The 16057-nt window shown below is 35.7% G+C and overlaps 2 protein-coding genes across 5 annotated transcripts in view; both read left to right on the top strand.

The window, feature by feature from the left end:
- Window positions 1-8474, top strand: part of lrp4 (low density lipoprotein receptor-related protein 4) — a 109031-nt gene extending 100557 nt beyond the window's left edge. For 2 of the 3 annotated variants that reach the window (XM_079866701.1, XM_079866700.1), the window contains exons 33-38: window positions 2-115; window positions 691-793; window positions 880-944; window positions 1027-1114; window positions 1216-1357; window positions 4382-8474. In XM_079866701.1, the coding sequence (XP_079722827.1) occupies window positions 2-115; window positions 691-793; window positions 880-944; window positions 1027-1114; window positions 1216-1357; window positions 4382-4720 (851 nt within the window). In that variant the 3' untranslated portion in view covers window positions 4721-8474. Of the gene's footprint in view, window position 1; window positions 116-690; window positions 794-879; window positions 945-1026; window positions 1115-1215; window positions 1358-1638; window positions 1717-4381 lie in introns of all 3 variants that reach the window. The other variant, XM_079866702.1, reaches the window with a different exon arrangement.
- A 1534-nt stretch (window positions 8475-10008) lies between these two features.
- psmd9 (proteasome 26S subunit, non-ATPase 9) lies at window positions 10009-14333 on the top strand. Of its 2 annotated transcripts, XM_079866488.1 has the most exons (7): window positions 10009-10100; window positions 10194-10327; window positions 12219-12318; window positions 12746-12933; window positions 13617-13718; window positions 13838-13926; window positions 14107-14333. In XM_079866488.1, the coding sequence occupies exons 2-7, from the start codon at window positions 10202-10204 to the stop codon at window positions 14132-14134; spliced, it is 633 nt and encodes a 210-aa protein (XP_079722614.1). In that variant the 5' UTR covers window positions 10009-10100; window positions 10194-10201; the 3' UTR covers window positions 14135-14333. The 2 variants fall into 2 exon arrangements, with proteins under 2 accessions (XP_079722614.1, XP_079722613.1); XM_079866487.1 differs by having other exon boundaries at window positions 10022-10327.
- The last annotated feature ends 1724 nt before the right edge of the window (window positions 14334-16057 follow it).

Here is a 16057-nt window from a genome sequence, read left to right as displayed (position 1 = left end):
GGCACAAATTATTGCAGTGTGAATAATGGGGGTTGCACACACTTGTGTCTTGCGAAGAGCAACGGTTTTGTGTGTGCGTGTCCAGATGAGCCTGACAGCAGACCGTGCTCTACAAGTGAGTCCAACACGCACAGGAATCACTGTTGAACATTGAGATGACACAAATGAATAATTCTATTAATGATATGACTGCGTTTACTTCTACCAGATTACCATTTTAGTGGTATGTACTGTTATTTGTGAATATTTTGAATTGGCTTTTTTTTTTTAAAAAATGTATCATGTACTTTTCTTTTTTTGGTTTTAGTTTTTTTAATATTTTTATTTAGCTTTTATTTATTTTTAGTAATTTTAGTATTTCAACTTATTTCAGTTAGTTAAGAATGAACGCTCATTTCAAGTATCCATTTTAAGTGAATATTCATGTATATTTGCATGTCCTTATTATTTATTATTAATAAATTAGCATAAATAGCCATTAGAGTTATCACTATTCCAATTCTGCCCAGTGTTCTTTTTGTCATCGAGATACTATATTTTTATCAAGGGTTCAAATTAGTTTTTTTTTTATATATTTTCTATGTTCATTTTAATTTTCATTTTATTATTTCAGTTTTAGTTTATTTTAGTACATCAAGTTTCAAATAACCTTCCTACGGTATAATAACCCTGATTCTATCTCTGGACTAGTCTCTGGTTACATTCCCACGGCACCTGAGAAGGGCACCATGGGCACTCAGGCCCCTAAAAAACTCCCCACAGAGAAACCTCACAAAGGCCTGTCGGTTGTCAAGTAAGTCAGCTGCAACTATCCAGTCAAAAAAAAAAAAAGTTTTTCTTTAAAGAATGAAGTCAAATCCAATCACTTTCTCCTCACAGTTGTACAGAAGCAAGTCTCAATCCAGAGGACTGCTCTCAGAACAATGTGGTGTCTGCACCTCGGGGTAAATGGATTACAATTCTGTTGTTATGAACATTATGAAGCAAGTGTGAATGAACATTTACATTTTGACTGTTTTTATAAAGATCAGAGCCCTCATATCAGCTACGTGATTGGCGGAGCTCTGTCAATTTTGGCGATCCTAATACTCATAGCTGCATTCATTATTTACAGGTAGGTCTCCAGGTTTTATGAAGCACTTTATAAAGTTTCATGAATTAATTATTTTTCTCAGCTGCTCATACTCATTTTTTGTTGTCGTTTTTGCTCTCCAGGCACAAAAAATTCAAGTTTGCAGATCCAGGAGTCAGCAACTTGACTTACAGCAACCCTTCATACAGAACTTCAACACAGGAGGTTAAAATAGAAACTGCCCAGAAACCTGCAATAAACAACCAACTGCGATATAAAAAAGAGGTATTGTTTATCGTTCTTTCCGTTTTCTCCTTCACATTTAGATGAATGTAATTTGTTGTTGATGTTGTTTGACATCAGCCAAGTCAAGTCACCTTTATTTATATAGCACTTTATACAGTACAGATTGTTTCAAAGCAGCTTTACAGTGATTTACAGGAAAAGAATGTTTTTTGGCTGTTGTTCATGACTGACATAATTGTTCTCATCATTTTGTGAGCAGTATTCGGATGTCTTTACAGAGTCCCCACTCATCTTTTTTTCCCCCATGTTCTCCACGGCAGCTCAATCATCCTTACAACTCCCTTTCTCCTTTCATCTTTTGACATCCCCCTTTTATTTTCATCAGAATGGCAAACAAGGTAGTCCAAAAAATTGGGAAAATGTCCTTGCTTCCCTAATTTGAAGTCAAATCCAGCATCCCAACTTTTTCTTCGTGCATGTAATCAGCTTGAAAAGAATTTCTGCATGAACGTGCAAGCAAGATAGCATTCATAGTAGGGCTGAACGATATATCGTTATCGTATCTATATCGAGATATGAACTTTCAAGATATTACTATCGAAAAAAGCAACGATATCGACGATATAGATTTCCCCTCTCCGCGCTCGCCCTGCATACAACTCTGGCAGTCACAACAAACATCAGTTTTACGAGTGCCCTTGAATGCACCGCTAAAGCCAGCGCGCGCACACTACCAGGGACGTGGGAACTATATTGTGAGAGGGGGGGCGGCGTTTCCATGGTGACGCGTCATTGCTTGTCACGTGACACACCGCAGCAGCAACAGCGCTGAATGAATGATGATCTGCTTTTATGTCATTTTTCCTTTTTTATTCAGAATATTCACAAATGTGTTAGCTATGGCATGAAATATCTGATATTCCGATTGTCAAATACATGCAAGTGGAAGTATATTGTTGTTTAAACACCTTTATAACGATCGCGTTAGTTGAGCTTTATGCGCGATGGGCGCCGCCGTGTTAGTTTGTGCCGCAGACGCAGTTCAGAGAATCGGATCTGTTGGATTTACAAGTTACAACCTCTATGTTTACAACACGTGAATTCATCCACTTCTCCCGAAATACTTAAAAGTAAGGCTGGTGAACTGGGAATAGAATAGAGTAAACATTGAAGTTACTTACACAATGTGTATCTGATATGAATAAAACGTGTCGAATTATAATGGAAAGGATTATTATTACCTCTTCCATAGACATCAGTGTGTATTTTACAAACTCTAATGTATTGTTTTTTTAGTACTTACGTAGTCATATCGTATTGTATCGATATCGAGATATCTGGCATGAAAATCGAGATATGAAATTTTGTCCATATCGTTCAGCCCTAATTCATAGATGAAATGATATAAAGAAGTATTTTCTTAGCCTATACTGCCTGAGGAAGCATGAATTGTGAACCTTTTCTTTTGAAGTGCAGTGGTGTTGGTGGTGTTTTTCTTTATTCTTAAAGTCAGCATGAAATCAAAATGTACCTTATTTACTTTGTTAGTGCACATTACTAGCCTTGTGGTGAACAATTTATTCATGCAAGTTGATTCTTTGCAATCTTTGATCAAAATCTGAAAATGTACTTCCGTTCTGGAATAGCCGTCCTTCTCTGATGACGTCAGTTTGACAGTTTTGACTGTTAGTCTGCTGCGAGTTGAGCTGAATTGAATGCCCACTTTTTCAAAATCGAATCAATTTTTCTCATGCAATATTCCGTTTCACTATGAAATAGTGCCACAAAAAGTCGGTCGCAACTTCCGGTTCACTGTGACTTTAATGCCATATAAATAGAAATACTGTACTGTTTAAAATCAGCATTAAAGAATAGTTCACTTAAAAATGGAAATTCTGTCATCATTTACTCACCCTCAACCTGTTTGAGTTTCTTTCTTTCTGCTGAACACAAACGAATATATTATGAAGAATGTCGGTAACCAGACAGTTGATGGACCCCATTGACTTCCATAGTTGGAGAAAAAAATACTATGGAAATCAATGGGGTCCATCAACTGTCTGGTTACCGACATTCGTCAAAATATCTTCCTTTGTGTTCAGCAGAAGAAAGAAATTCTTACAGGTTTGAAACCACTTGAGGGTGAGTAAATGATGACAGAGTTTCCGTTTTTAAGTGAACTATTCCTTTAAGCCCCCGAACCAGAAAATGTCAACTTATAGAAGTAAATGGGTTGTAATATAGGCTACTAATAATAACATATCCTTGTGAAAAAGAAGTGCACATAACTGTATTTTATTGAATGTGCACTTGTAGTGTATTTCAAATCTTAAAAGTATATTTTTAAAAACCTGTACTTGCAGAAAGAGTAATAACAATGAAGTAAAAGGCCACTTAAGTGTATTTACACTTTCAACACTTAAGTACACTTGTAAAGTCCACTTTATAATAACGTCAAATTAAGTTACTTTAAAGTACATTTTAAGTCTACGTTTTAATAATTTTTGTCATGTTTTTAAGTACACGTATTTTGATGTGTTGACTAACATACTAAATCACATGTGAAGCACTTGATTTATAGTTTATTCAATATTACATTTAAAGTGAATATATTTTAAATGTAGTAAATTGCAACTTCATCAGTATGTGTAATTACAAATATATTTATATTCATGACATACACGTTTCAATAGAAATTACATCAAAGTATATTTATTTTAGTTTACCATAAATGCTTGTCAGTGCATTCAGCAGTAACTTTAACCATGTTTCAGAGATAATAGAAACAATTTTGAAATCACATATAGAGATGTACTTAAGTCCTAATTATGTGCGTCAAAAAAGTTGCATTTATTATAAATTTAAACTATATTACATTTTTATTTAAGTGCAATCAAGTGTTGGAAAACAATACATTAAGATCACACCTAAGTATATTCTTGTAAAGTATATGGTTTACTTAGATGTGAGTATTACTTAAAGTAAAGTGTACTACTTTTTCACAATAGTATCTCCAAATTGAGTTTAAATTCACTTCTAATGGCAGCTGAATGTGTTCTGTAGGTCCAGGGTGTTGGGGATGGAGGCTACACTAAAGAGAAGATCCGCATCGTGGAAGGCGTGTGTCTGCTCTCTGGAGAGGATCTTTACTGGGAAGACTTGAGACAGTTGAAGGTGTGTCGAGGAGCTGGGCTTCACGCCTGCATGCGCACAGATACCGTCTCGCTACAGGCAAGCTCCGCCTCTCTGAATGATGGAGAAACTGAACAGCTGCTCCAGGGCGACCAATCAGAGTGCTCGAGTATCAACACCACCCATGCCATAACGGCCCAACATCATAGTGCTCATCCCGACACCGGCTGGGTCCCGAACCGTAAAGCCTCTACTGAGAGCGAAGTGTGAAAATGTACGAACAGACGCGGTCAACATGGAGGCAGACATATACGGGAACACAGAAACGTCATTGGCGGTTTCACTTTAAAATCTGCCTGAAAAAGGCTTGAATGCACACTGTTATTAGAAGTAAAACAGGTAGGTACAGTCATATGGACCATATATATATATATATATATATATATATATATATATATATATATATATATATATACACACTTAAGCAGCTGGTACAGAGGAAAGCTAATTCATAAATACACCAATAGCCAAATGAACTGTAAATAGATTTGAGACGGACCTCATACTTGAAAGTTTCCTTTGCATTACTCTAAACGTCAATAATACATATATAAAAATGGTACGCGACATTCTGGATTGGGATTGCCTCTAATGCCTTCTGCCCTCTCGCTTTGGACTGCGCAACACTTTTTTGTGTCCTTTGAACTATGGAGAAGGTCACAGCACGCTGGAGTCAAAGAACAGACCTTGTGAGTAGGAAAAAAAAGAAACACTGACCGATATTTTGAGCCTTTTTGTACACAAGAGAAACTCTTTGAAGTAAACTGCTTTTTGTTTCTAATGCAAGCTTATATTATCTGTTCATGGACTATCAGTTTAGGAAATGCTCAGCATCCAGCTCTCATCTTGTCGTGATACAAAATGTATTTATGAACTTTCTGTACTTTGGATTGGGTTTTTAATGTTTTATTCTTTTGAAGTAGTTTTTAAAAGCGTTAGGACTGTTGAAAGACTCGTTCACAAAACCTTGTGATGGTGCCAAAGGACAGAATTTACACACTCATGAAGAATCACACTGAATAAATTACAGTCCATTTTAAAGAGTATTACAGTTATTTTGTCAAAGATGAAGCCAGTGTGTATATATATATATATATATATATATATATATACACACTGGCTTCATATATAGAACATATATATATATAGAACATCGTTCTGGCATTTCTTGTTTGATTCTAAAATATGTACTGAGTTTATATAGCAAACAAAACAAAAACCAGCCAACCAGAATCTGTAAAGCACCTTGCACTTGCACATGATTTAGTGGCCTATGAAATGATACGGCTATGCTAATTGTGTAGGTGAATGCAACTGACTGGGTGAATGTCACAAAACCTGTCAGGATCACGTCCAGGTCATGTTTCCCCCAAAATGAAAAGAAAAAAGTCAAGCCTATTTTTAAGAGTGAGCCCATTTTTTTTCATGACTGTAATGCTTAGATTATTATTGCAATATATTTAAATTGTGTTAATGATAATCCTATTTGCAAATAAATTAGCTTGAGGACCATGTGGAAACTGTCATGGAAAGAATCTCAGATTGCAAAAGTCACGGTTAGCTGTGCATTGAACTATTTTAATGCACGACAAGGCAAAGAACCAACCGACGTGAAACGGAGTGCTTTCAAATCACTTAAAGGGATAGTTCACTTTGAAATAAAATTTTGGTATGTTTTAGCTTACCTCAAGGGCATCCAAGATGTAGGTGTCTTTGTTCCCGCAGTAGTTTCAATTTTGATATTTTTAGGTCAAACCGTTCTTGTCTGTCAGTCATATAATGCAGGTCTATGGTCACTATCTGAAAGAGCATGCACAGAGAAGTCCAAATTAAGCAATTCCCCATCGTAAGTACACATTGATGGCCTAAGACACGAAACGAGCGGTTTGTGTGAGAAAACAAACAGTATTTATATCATTTTTACCTCTACACAACCACGTCCAAGTGATCTGAGGGCGCGCGCGCTTCCTGGTGTGTGACGTGTGCGCGCATTCTGGCTTAGTCTGCGCAAGCGCCGGAAAGCACCGGAAGTGATCTCTCGTGCGTGTATGTCAGAACGCGCGCACATGTCACACACCAGGAAGAGGTAAAGGTGTGTAGAGGTAAAAACGATATAAATACTGTTAGTTTTCTCACACAAACCGCTCGTTTCGTGTCTTAGGCCATCAATGTGTACTTACGATGGGGAATTGTTTCATTTGGACTTCTCTGTGCATGTTCTTTCAGATAGTGACCATAGACCTGCATTATATGACTGACAGACAAGAACGGTTTGACCTAAAAATATCAAAATTGAAACTACTGCGGAAACAGACACATCTTGGATGCCCTTGAGGTAAGCTAAAACATACCAAAATTTTATTTCAAAGTGAACTATCCTTTTAATGCACAGCTAGCCGTGGATTATCCTGCTTATACCATGGTTATTTGTCAGCATTGAAAAGTTAAAGGTGTTATTGATATTTGCTGCACAATATTTGACCGGAAGGGTAAAAATGACGGTTACGGCTCTAGATAGATCAAGCATTTTGTCTGCTTTAAATCACACACACAGATAAAGTAGTGCGTAACTTTACATTTATGTGAATTACCTGCATCTGTGCAGCTGTGAGTTTAATTCCTTAAGAAACAGTGACTTAACCCCTTCATTGCTAAGAAATATAATGTAGCAATTCAGCTGTTTCATTAATAAAAGCCACGGGTCAGTGGTGACAAGTTTCTGTGCTCTTGAGTGATGTGTGTGTGTGTGTGTGCTTCAATGAAAGCAGCGTATTAATATAGAACAGTGATTAAACTGACTGGAACTACCTGTGCTTTAAATAGTTTTATTGCACACCTTCCAGCCATTCAGTTTTGAGTATTCAGACAGGCCATTCATATAAAACCGACTTTTTATGCAAAACCATTTCTTTCTTTATTTTTCTTCTTTTTTTTTATTGGGTTTAATTTTACTTGGACATGGTTTTGTGAAATTCACCCTATATTTACTGGGAAATGTTTCTGATGCTTTCAAATTTGTTGTGTACATGTTTATTTTATATAAAGATTATTTGAGGATGTTATAAACCCATATGTGTTTGAGTTCTCAAAACCACCTTGGAGTCGGTTCTCCGAGGTTCAGGACTATGTTTTTGCTGCTAAAACACATGGCGCATTTAGGCCACATAGTAGTTTATTGGTCTTGGCAGCTGGAATTGTTGGCTGATGAGGCAACCGGAGATGATTGCGGTTTACCTTCCCTCCCTCCACTCCTCCTTTTTCAGAAAAGAAATCAGATTTTCAAGATGGAGTCAAAAACGGTTAATGTATACGGAGTCTTTTGAACAAACATGCATTAATTTTATTCATTTAAATTATATAACCACTTCATTTGTTTGTAGGATTGGTGCCAGTTATTTAACAGAGTGCTGTTTTTTTTTTTTTTTTTTTTATAAGTCCAGAAATTTCAGTCTCATGTAACTGCTGTAAGTTAACTAAGATATATTTATAATTTCTTTGGTTGTAACTTGTATGTAAATATGAAGATGTTGTATATGTAGTTCTCCTTTGCAATACTAACAATCTGTGTGTGACAGTGATTTACTTTGCTTTTTTTTCTATCTTTAATATAAAACTGCATTTGCTTTTGAATACAAATATGGCACTTATTTGAGTCACTTTCTTTTAAAGATGCTACATGTATATTACATTTGTGCAGGTTTTGTATATGGGAGACCAGGGGCAGTTGCTTTTGTGTTTTGTTTTGCTTTAACATTTATTTAACATTTTACATAATTCAGATTTCTATAAATCTGCCAGCTATCTTTTTGTATAAGGCAGATGTATATGAGTCAAGTAATATGGTCATTGATATACTGACATTGTGAAAAACTACTTCCTAAAACTGAATTTACAAGATATGAAAATGTTACAACTGCCCCTGTTATGGTGCCGACTTGGAAAAATAAATAATATAAACCTGCTGTATGTCAAATATGAGCGCATCTCAATGGAATAATATTTATGCTTTAATACTTAAAGGTGCAATAGGTGATTTCTCAACAGAAACATTTTTGTTATGCTGGTTGGAAGTCTCCTCGTATCCTGATAGCAGTCACAATGTTAAACAATCAAAATGTATTTTTACAAATATATATCTACTGTAGGTGGTGTAGGACCATAAAAAGTTATGTTTAATTATTGATCACCTATTGCATCTTTAATATTACTGAATTGTTTTCTTCGTATGGTGCTGCTACTTCAAGCTTTCAGGAATAATATATTTAAATTGTACCACATAGCGGGATGAGTTCTCTTTTGCTGCTTGTTGCGTTTCATTGGTTTAAAATATATATTTTTTACCGCAATACTTAAAAATGCATGCAAATGATATGCTTTCATGGCACAGCAACCTCACATGTACCTAACCATGATAGAGATGAAAGTCCAGTTACCGGTTATACTGGTATATCATATACCAGTCAAGGTAATCATCTATGGAAGCTTGTTTCTGCCATGGAATAAAACAATTTAAAAGATAATTGCAACTTTATATCTCACAATTTTCTCAGAATTGCGAGTTTACATCTCGGAATTTTGACATTTCTTTCTCTCAGAATTGCGAGAAATACACTCGCAGTTGCTAGTTATAAAGTCAGAATTGCGGCATATAAAATTGCAATTAAAAAAAAAATCTGAATTATGAGGAAACACAATTGTGAGATATAAACTTTTTTTCTCTTAATTTGTTAGTTTACATCTCCAAGTTTGACTTTTTTCTCAGAATTGCGAATTATAAAGTCAGAATTGTGGGACATAATGTCCAAGACTGACTCTTCCTCGCAATTGTGAGTTTGTATCTCGCAATTCTGACTTTTTCTTGCAATACAGACTTTTTTCTCGTAATTGCGAGTTTATATCTCAGTTCTGAGAAAAAAAGTCAGAACTGCAAGATGTAAATCGCAATTGCGAGAAAAAAGTCAGAATTGTGAGATAAGTCACAACTACCTTTTTTATTTTTTATTCAGTGGCAGAAACAAGCTTCTAATCATCTGCACAGACTCTTTAGCAGCTCTAAAAAGTCAGCAGTTTGCTCACTCTTACTGTAAACAGGATATAATCTGGGCTCCATAATCAATGAATATCATTCATTTTCTTTGGGTTCCTGGCTGCATAGGAATAGGTGATGTGGGCAAACTAGCAAAACATATATTCAAATGCAATAATGTCAAAATCACAGCTCACAAACAAATCTGAAGCCAAGGCATTTATTTGAAAATCAGCTAATTATATCTGGAAGAAACTGTGGGATAGAGAAACAAAAGGGAAGACACTTATTTAGTACTATACAAGAAAATGTGTGTAGGAGGAGGAATCATAAAATTATTAATTAATCATACTACTATAGAAAGAAAAGAACTGAATGCACCAAAAGCTGGTTTGCCAACCGCTAATAAACAAGAAGAATTTCATGGATTCGCTCTCCAGCACATAGATGGCGTTAAACACTTCTACAGTTCGCTTCAACCCGGCAGTGAATCCCCTGAAGAAGAGGCTTCGTGAATAATTTAGTGCGTTTCTGTTGAATCATTTGGACTGGAGTGAACAGTTTGTAAGATTTCTTGAAATAAAATAAGTATAGGCTAAGATCTGTAATAGTTGAGCACTCACAGATTCATTTGATAAATACCTTTTATTTTGGCAGAAATTGTCATGAAAATGACAGAGGTAAACAACGCTGTTGAGCCAAGTGTTGCTGAAGGGGATGTACGACTTCTAATAAAAAGAAAGGATGAAATTGAAGAGCAAATCCAGGCATACTACGACATGCTCCAAACTGTAAGTTCAAACCATAGATATTTATATACGTTATATGGATTTAAATATGTTTTATCATTCAACCTAAATGCTAAATAGACACTTTGTTGTTTGCTTTGAAGTTGTTCAATAATGTCGTTCTAACTAATGCATGCAACGCAACGGTCTCGAGAACAGCCATTTAAAAAAGTCATTTTCTTGCGTAACTCGTTAAACTGCGTTTGGACAACTTACTTCAGCAGGGCTTACTATACTGTATTTCATAATGGTTTTGGCGAAATATTAAAATAAATTAAACCGTCCACAGTCTTGATATTAAAGCCACCTGTCACGCTACGTATTTCCTTTATCATCTGTCTCATGCATCATGAAAACGAGAATGGCACGTAACGTGACAGGTGGCTTTAATATAAATTATATTTAGCGTGCTGTGGATGGTTTAATTTAATTTAATATTTCGCCACAACATTATATGAAATACAGTATAGTAAGCCCTGCTGAAATAGCATCTTAAATCAGCTGCCTTGTATGGAGTCAGGATAGTGTTGAAGTTAATGGACAAAATAGGATGCATACGTAAAAAGTAATTCACATGCAACAACAACAAATACATTAACAAATTGTTTTGCAAATGAAAAACACTTTTGCTCACACACAGTTTGAATGTTTTATATGGGTGTAACAGTATATCGCTATACAAAAATGTACCAATATTGTATTGTGGATAGTTCACCCAAAATATAAAATTTTAGTTTTAGTTTAGAGTTTTAGTGTCAGTGCTACATTTAACTACTATAATGCTGAATATAATGTATAATAATGCAATGGGGGAATATTTGTGGGTCCTGATCATGCCAAATGTCTTAGGTTATTTTAAATATATCTAGTCAGTGACAGTGCAAGCACATTCGTCTAAAATAATTCTGTATTTTCAGCTTCAGAATCATGCATATTTTTATTCTGGTGTTACCATTGTCCAAGCCTATTCTTTTACACCCCCAATGTAATTCCAAATTTATCATTTTAATCAACAGTACATTTTTGTTAACCTTTTACCATATGTCGTGTAGTATCGCATTAATATCATATTATGAGTTCAGTATTGTGATATGTATCGAATCGTGAAGTGAGGGTATCGTTACACCCCTAATGATTTACATTTACAAATTGATTCATGCATTTGCAATTTGTGTGTGCTTATTATGAGACTTTCCTACCTCTATACCAGATTGTAACAGTTGGTTTCTTGAAGTAAAATTCACATCCATTTCCCATCTATAAGTTATATAACAATGCAAGAACTCTTGGTGAAGAACTGTACAACCTGTTCCAGAGAAGTATCCACTTATATAATTGCAGCAAACAAATAGCACCAAAGGAACTCTGCAGTCCCAAAAAGCCCCACGAATGGTGTAATCAAGTCGCTCTCTTTACACTTGTAAACTAATAATAAATTAGTATACATTTGGGTATTCTATAAAAAACTTCAATTACGCCGTTTCTATACTATTAATGAACAACTTTAAATCAATAGTTTTGTTTTTCATTTTTTTTATTGCATTGTTCCCAATGCTTTGTGGTTCATTCCTGCATTAATGGTTTACTTTAGTCTTTTTGTCTGATTTTCAAATGCTTTAAATAAAAGTCCTCTCTGTTATATAATTTCCTGTTCCCACCAATCAATTTTGAATAAAATATTAAAATAATTCAAATAAGTAACACAAAAAGATTAGATTGTTTACCCTCTAGGTTGGAATCTGGGTTTTGACAGAGAGTCTCAGCCATAGATTTGAAAGAGTTGACCTGTTGCAAACTTATGGCCTTGCTGGTGTGTTTTCGTTTAGTATTATGCAGCTAACTGACCTTTGATGACTTTTAAAGAAGACATTTCTTCATATGGTTTCTTCGGCAGGAAGGCGTAGGCATCGACGGTCCTCTGGTTGATGGCGAAGGCTTTCCTCGTGCAGATGTGGATTTGTACAAGGTCCGATCAGCAAGGCACAGTATCTCTTGTGAGTACGTTTTTCATCGTACTTTACCGGTAGACACAATAAACCAGTAGAAATTTGTCAACTGGTAGAGATTTTGAACTATCATCTCTTTTGCAGTTATGCTCACATGACGTTGCCTTGCTGCGCCGTCAGGAAAGCAGATCATTTAAATGCATTTTTAAGGATTGTGGTTTAAAAACAAGTGATCAAATTCTGGGCTGAAACTGCACTTGGCTGAAAACTGAAAATAAATATTTAATAATCAACACTCAAATAGCCAAAACTGAATTCTACAAACATTTAAATTGGACATAAGGAAAATAGCTGTTTCGGTCGGAGATTTCCGGCAGCCGAAATTTCGGTGCATCTTTATTTTAACCCCTTATATTCTGATGCATGTTTTCACTCTTGAAGCGCTTAACAGTTTTTAATCAAATGATTTTTAAAGGTTTACAGAATGATCACAAAGCTGTCATGGTGGAGATCGAGGAGGCTCTTCATAAGCTCCATGCTACAGCACGGGTCAGAGAAGGGAAGGATGAGACAAAGATGGAAGCCACTGGACAGACCGTGTCTCTGTCATCCCCCTTTGCCCTGGTAGACGCTGTGACACAGGGTTCCCCTGCTTTTCAGGCTGTGAGTTTGTGCCCGCAATCAGCCATTTCTAACCTTCTGATGGGTCCAAGTCAAAACACACCCTGTTTGCTTAATACACCTTCATGTTTTTAAAATCCTGACCTACTTTTTTATCACTATGTGTCCTGTTTTACTTTACAGAATAATTTACAAGGTTCCAACTTTAGGTTTTTATTAATATTTTGAATAATGTTAAATTTGTATGGTTTCCATTTTAATTTTAAAGTTTTAGTAATTTTGTTGTGTTATTTTTTAAATAGGTCTATATAGTTTTTAATTTTTATGTTTCAGTTATTTTATTACATCAAGTTAACTAAATTAAAATTAAATACATAATAATATTAATAGATTATAACTAAATAAAAATGAGAAATGTTGCCTTGGCAACTAGCTGTAATAAAATAAAAATAAATTATATTTGATTTCAGTTAACGTTTAAGTTTATTTTTTTCAAGTAACAAAAATGTTTTTTAATGGTTTAATTAACTATAAAAAAAGACTGTGTCACTGTTTGGAAGGTTTATTTCATTTCACATACTTAATTCTGTACTTAAGTCTCTTTTTGAGCCTACGCACTAACTAATGATGTAAATGGAGCATTTAAAACAAATACTGTTTGTTTATAGTCGATTTTTCATGAGGGACAACATCTTACAGTTCATTGGTTTTTCTTCTGTGTGTAGGGTTTGCGAGTTGGTGATGAGATTATGGAGTTTGGGTCCGTAAAGACACAAAACTTCAGGAATCTGCGTGACATCGCTTCTGTTGTCCAACATAGTGAAGGGGTGTGTTGTAACTAACACATTTACATATTCTTTTTAATACTCAGCATTCCTGTTTGTGTACTACATGATTCAGTTTGATTTTTGATGTCTTGATGGTTATTCTCCCATCTATCCTGCAGAAATCCCTACGCGTTGGAGTATTACGAAATGGACAAGAAGTACATCTTAGTTTGACTCCGCAGCATTGGTCTGGTAGAGGACTACTTGGGTGAATAATATGTTTTGGATTAATTACTTCTATCAATAATGTAGACTCAAGTAATGAGGTTAAATGCATATCATCTGTCTTTGCTGACCCTCATAGCTTGACTTGACACCCTCAAGTCTTGTAATGTTTTATATTATTAGGTTATCATTAATTAATTGATTTTTATTCTTCTGCCAATAGGTGCAACATAGTACCTCTTCATAGATGACCAGTGAAAGCACAAGGATCATCTTAATGCCAAACAACACACTGCTGAACAAGATACATTTTCTTGCTTGTTTTGAATTTGCAAATTGTAAAATTGAGTTAATTAAATAAATACCCAGGAGAGATGACTGACCATTCAATATCAGACTGACTTGATCTGTCAGAAAGAAAATGGGTTTTCTCTTGCCTTTTTCTCCTTTAAAGTTCCCTGCATCCATTTTTTGTTTAAATTCTTTTTCTAATATCGGTGCACTATGGAACAAATCTGGCAAGAGGATCTTAAATTGTGCGTGCAAAATTTCTTAACATGTTAGGCTTTCATACTACCGGTTTCAGAACCTGGTGCAATTTCTCCCTTTGTTCAGTTAGTTTAGGCATATATAACTCTGCCATCAAGCTCGAGTCCGCACCAGACAATCACTCCGAGATCGCATTATAATTTTCATTCAGTATATGTACAAGTTAGAGCAACGACTATATTCATGTCTTGCTGTGTCTCGACGGCTACAGATAAAGCCATAATAAGCTCGCAGAACGAACTTGTTAATCCATCTTGATTGATGACTCAAAGGAAACTGACCAATAAGGGGACAGATTTTCTCACATGTGACTTGCATAAACACATTTTGGTACGCTTTGAAATGTCGCCTTGTGAAATCGAATCGAACCAAGAATTTACAAATTACATCCGTGTTTTGGAACAAAGCAAACAGTCTTCAGTTCTGAAAACACTTAATATTAAAACGAAGCAGAATGATAAGAACAGAGTCATTCTATATAAAGGTAGCATAAGCTGTGTTCCCTTTATGCCACTGTTGCCTTAGAACAACACCAGCATGAATAAATAGTCAAGTCACCTTTATTTATATAGTGCTTTACACCGTACAGATTGTTTCAAAGCAGCTTTACAGTGATAACAGGAAAATGAATCGATGCAGAGTTCATTTCGGCTGTACAGCAGCTCTAAAATAAAATCAGTTCAGTGTTGATTCAGTTCTATTGTAAAGATCATCAATTATTAATTTAGTTCATTTCATCTATAAAGCAGTTCTGCAGAAAACAGTGATGTCATTGTGCAGCTCAGTTCAGCTCTCATCCAATAGTGTCAGTGCCGTCAAATCAATAATATTGTTGGATATTAAGTGTCCCCAACTAAGTATTCCAGAGGTAACAGTGGCAAGGAACCCAAACTCCATCAGGTGACAGATAGAGAAAAAAGCCTTGGGAGAAGCCAGACTCAGTCTGGGGGACCAGTCCTCCTCTGGCCAACGAACGAACACGGTGTGATAGTGAATCAGGCTGCGTCACAGCCTACGTCAGAAATCAGATTGTGGATCGCTAGCATTCAAATATTTCATCCAGTTCCTTTTGCTTGAAGATTGGATTGGAGGTGAAGATGAAGAGATGAAGCTGGTCATAGGACTTGTCTGGTTCTTGTGGTCTCTGCTGAGGATCTGTGCCAATGAGGTCTTCACAGGGGAGAGTTTAGTTGAAGTATCTCTGCTGACATTCAGGGATGTGTTGTGGCCGTGTCTTTAAGTGCAGGTCCACCATCTGATCTGGATACGGACCGGATATGGCTGACTACTGTAACCTTGAGATAAACAGAGATTAATATTAACAAAGATGCCATTGTTCTCACAATGTAACAAATCCGGTTGACATAATTCATGCAGCCTAACAATACCTTTAACCGATGTGAATTCTAGAAAAGTGATAATGTGTTTATGCCAGGTTGAAGAGAAGTGTTTTTAGTCTAGATCTCGAACAGTGTTAGGAAGACTGTTCCAGAGTTTTGGTGCTAAATAGGAGAAGGATCTACCGCCAGCAGTCGATTTTGATATTCTAGGTATTATCAACTGGTCTGAATTTTGAGATCGCAATAGACGTAACGGACTATAATGCGTTAAGAGATCGCTCAAGT

This window comes from Squalius cephalus, assembly GCF_949319135.1.
Source record: "Squalius cephalus genome assembly, chromosome: 3".
NCBI classification, from domain to species: Eukaryota; Metazoa; Chordata; class Actinopteri; order Cypriniformes; family Leuciscidae; genus Squalius; species Squalius cephalus.
The sequence above is the reverse complement of the archived record's forward strand: the minus strand, read 5'-3'. Positions and strand labels throughout refer to the sequence as shown.

Coding starts and splice junctions, on each gene's coding strand:
- psmd9 (XM_079866488.1), top strand. CDS start 10,202: ATGAAAATGACAGAGGTAAACAACGCTGTTGAGCCAAGTGTTGCTGAA. Junction 10,328..12,218: donor ACTACGACATGCTCCAAACT/GTAAGTTCAAAC, acceptor TTTCTTCGGCAG/GAAGGCGTAGGCATCGACGG. Junction 13,719..13,837: donor TTGTCCAACATAGTGAAGGG/GTGTGTTGTAAC, acceptor TCTATCCTGCAG/AAATCCCTACGCGTTGGAGT.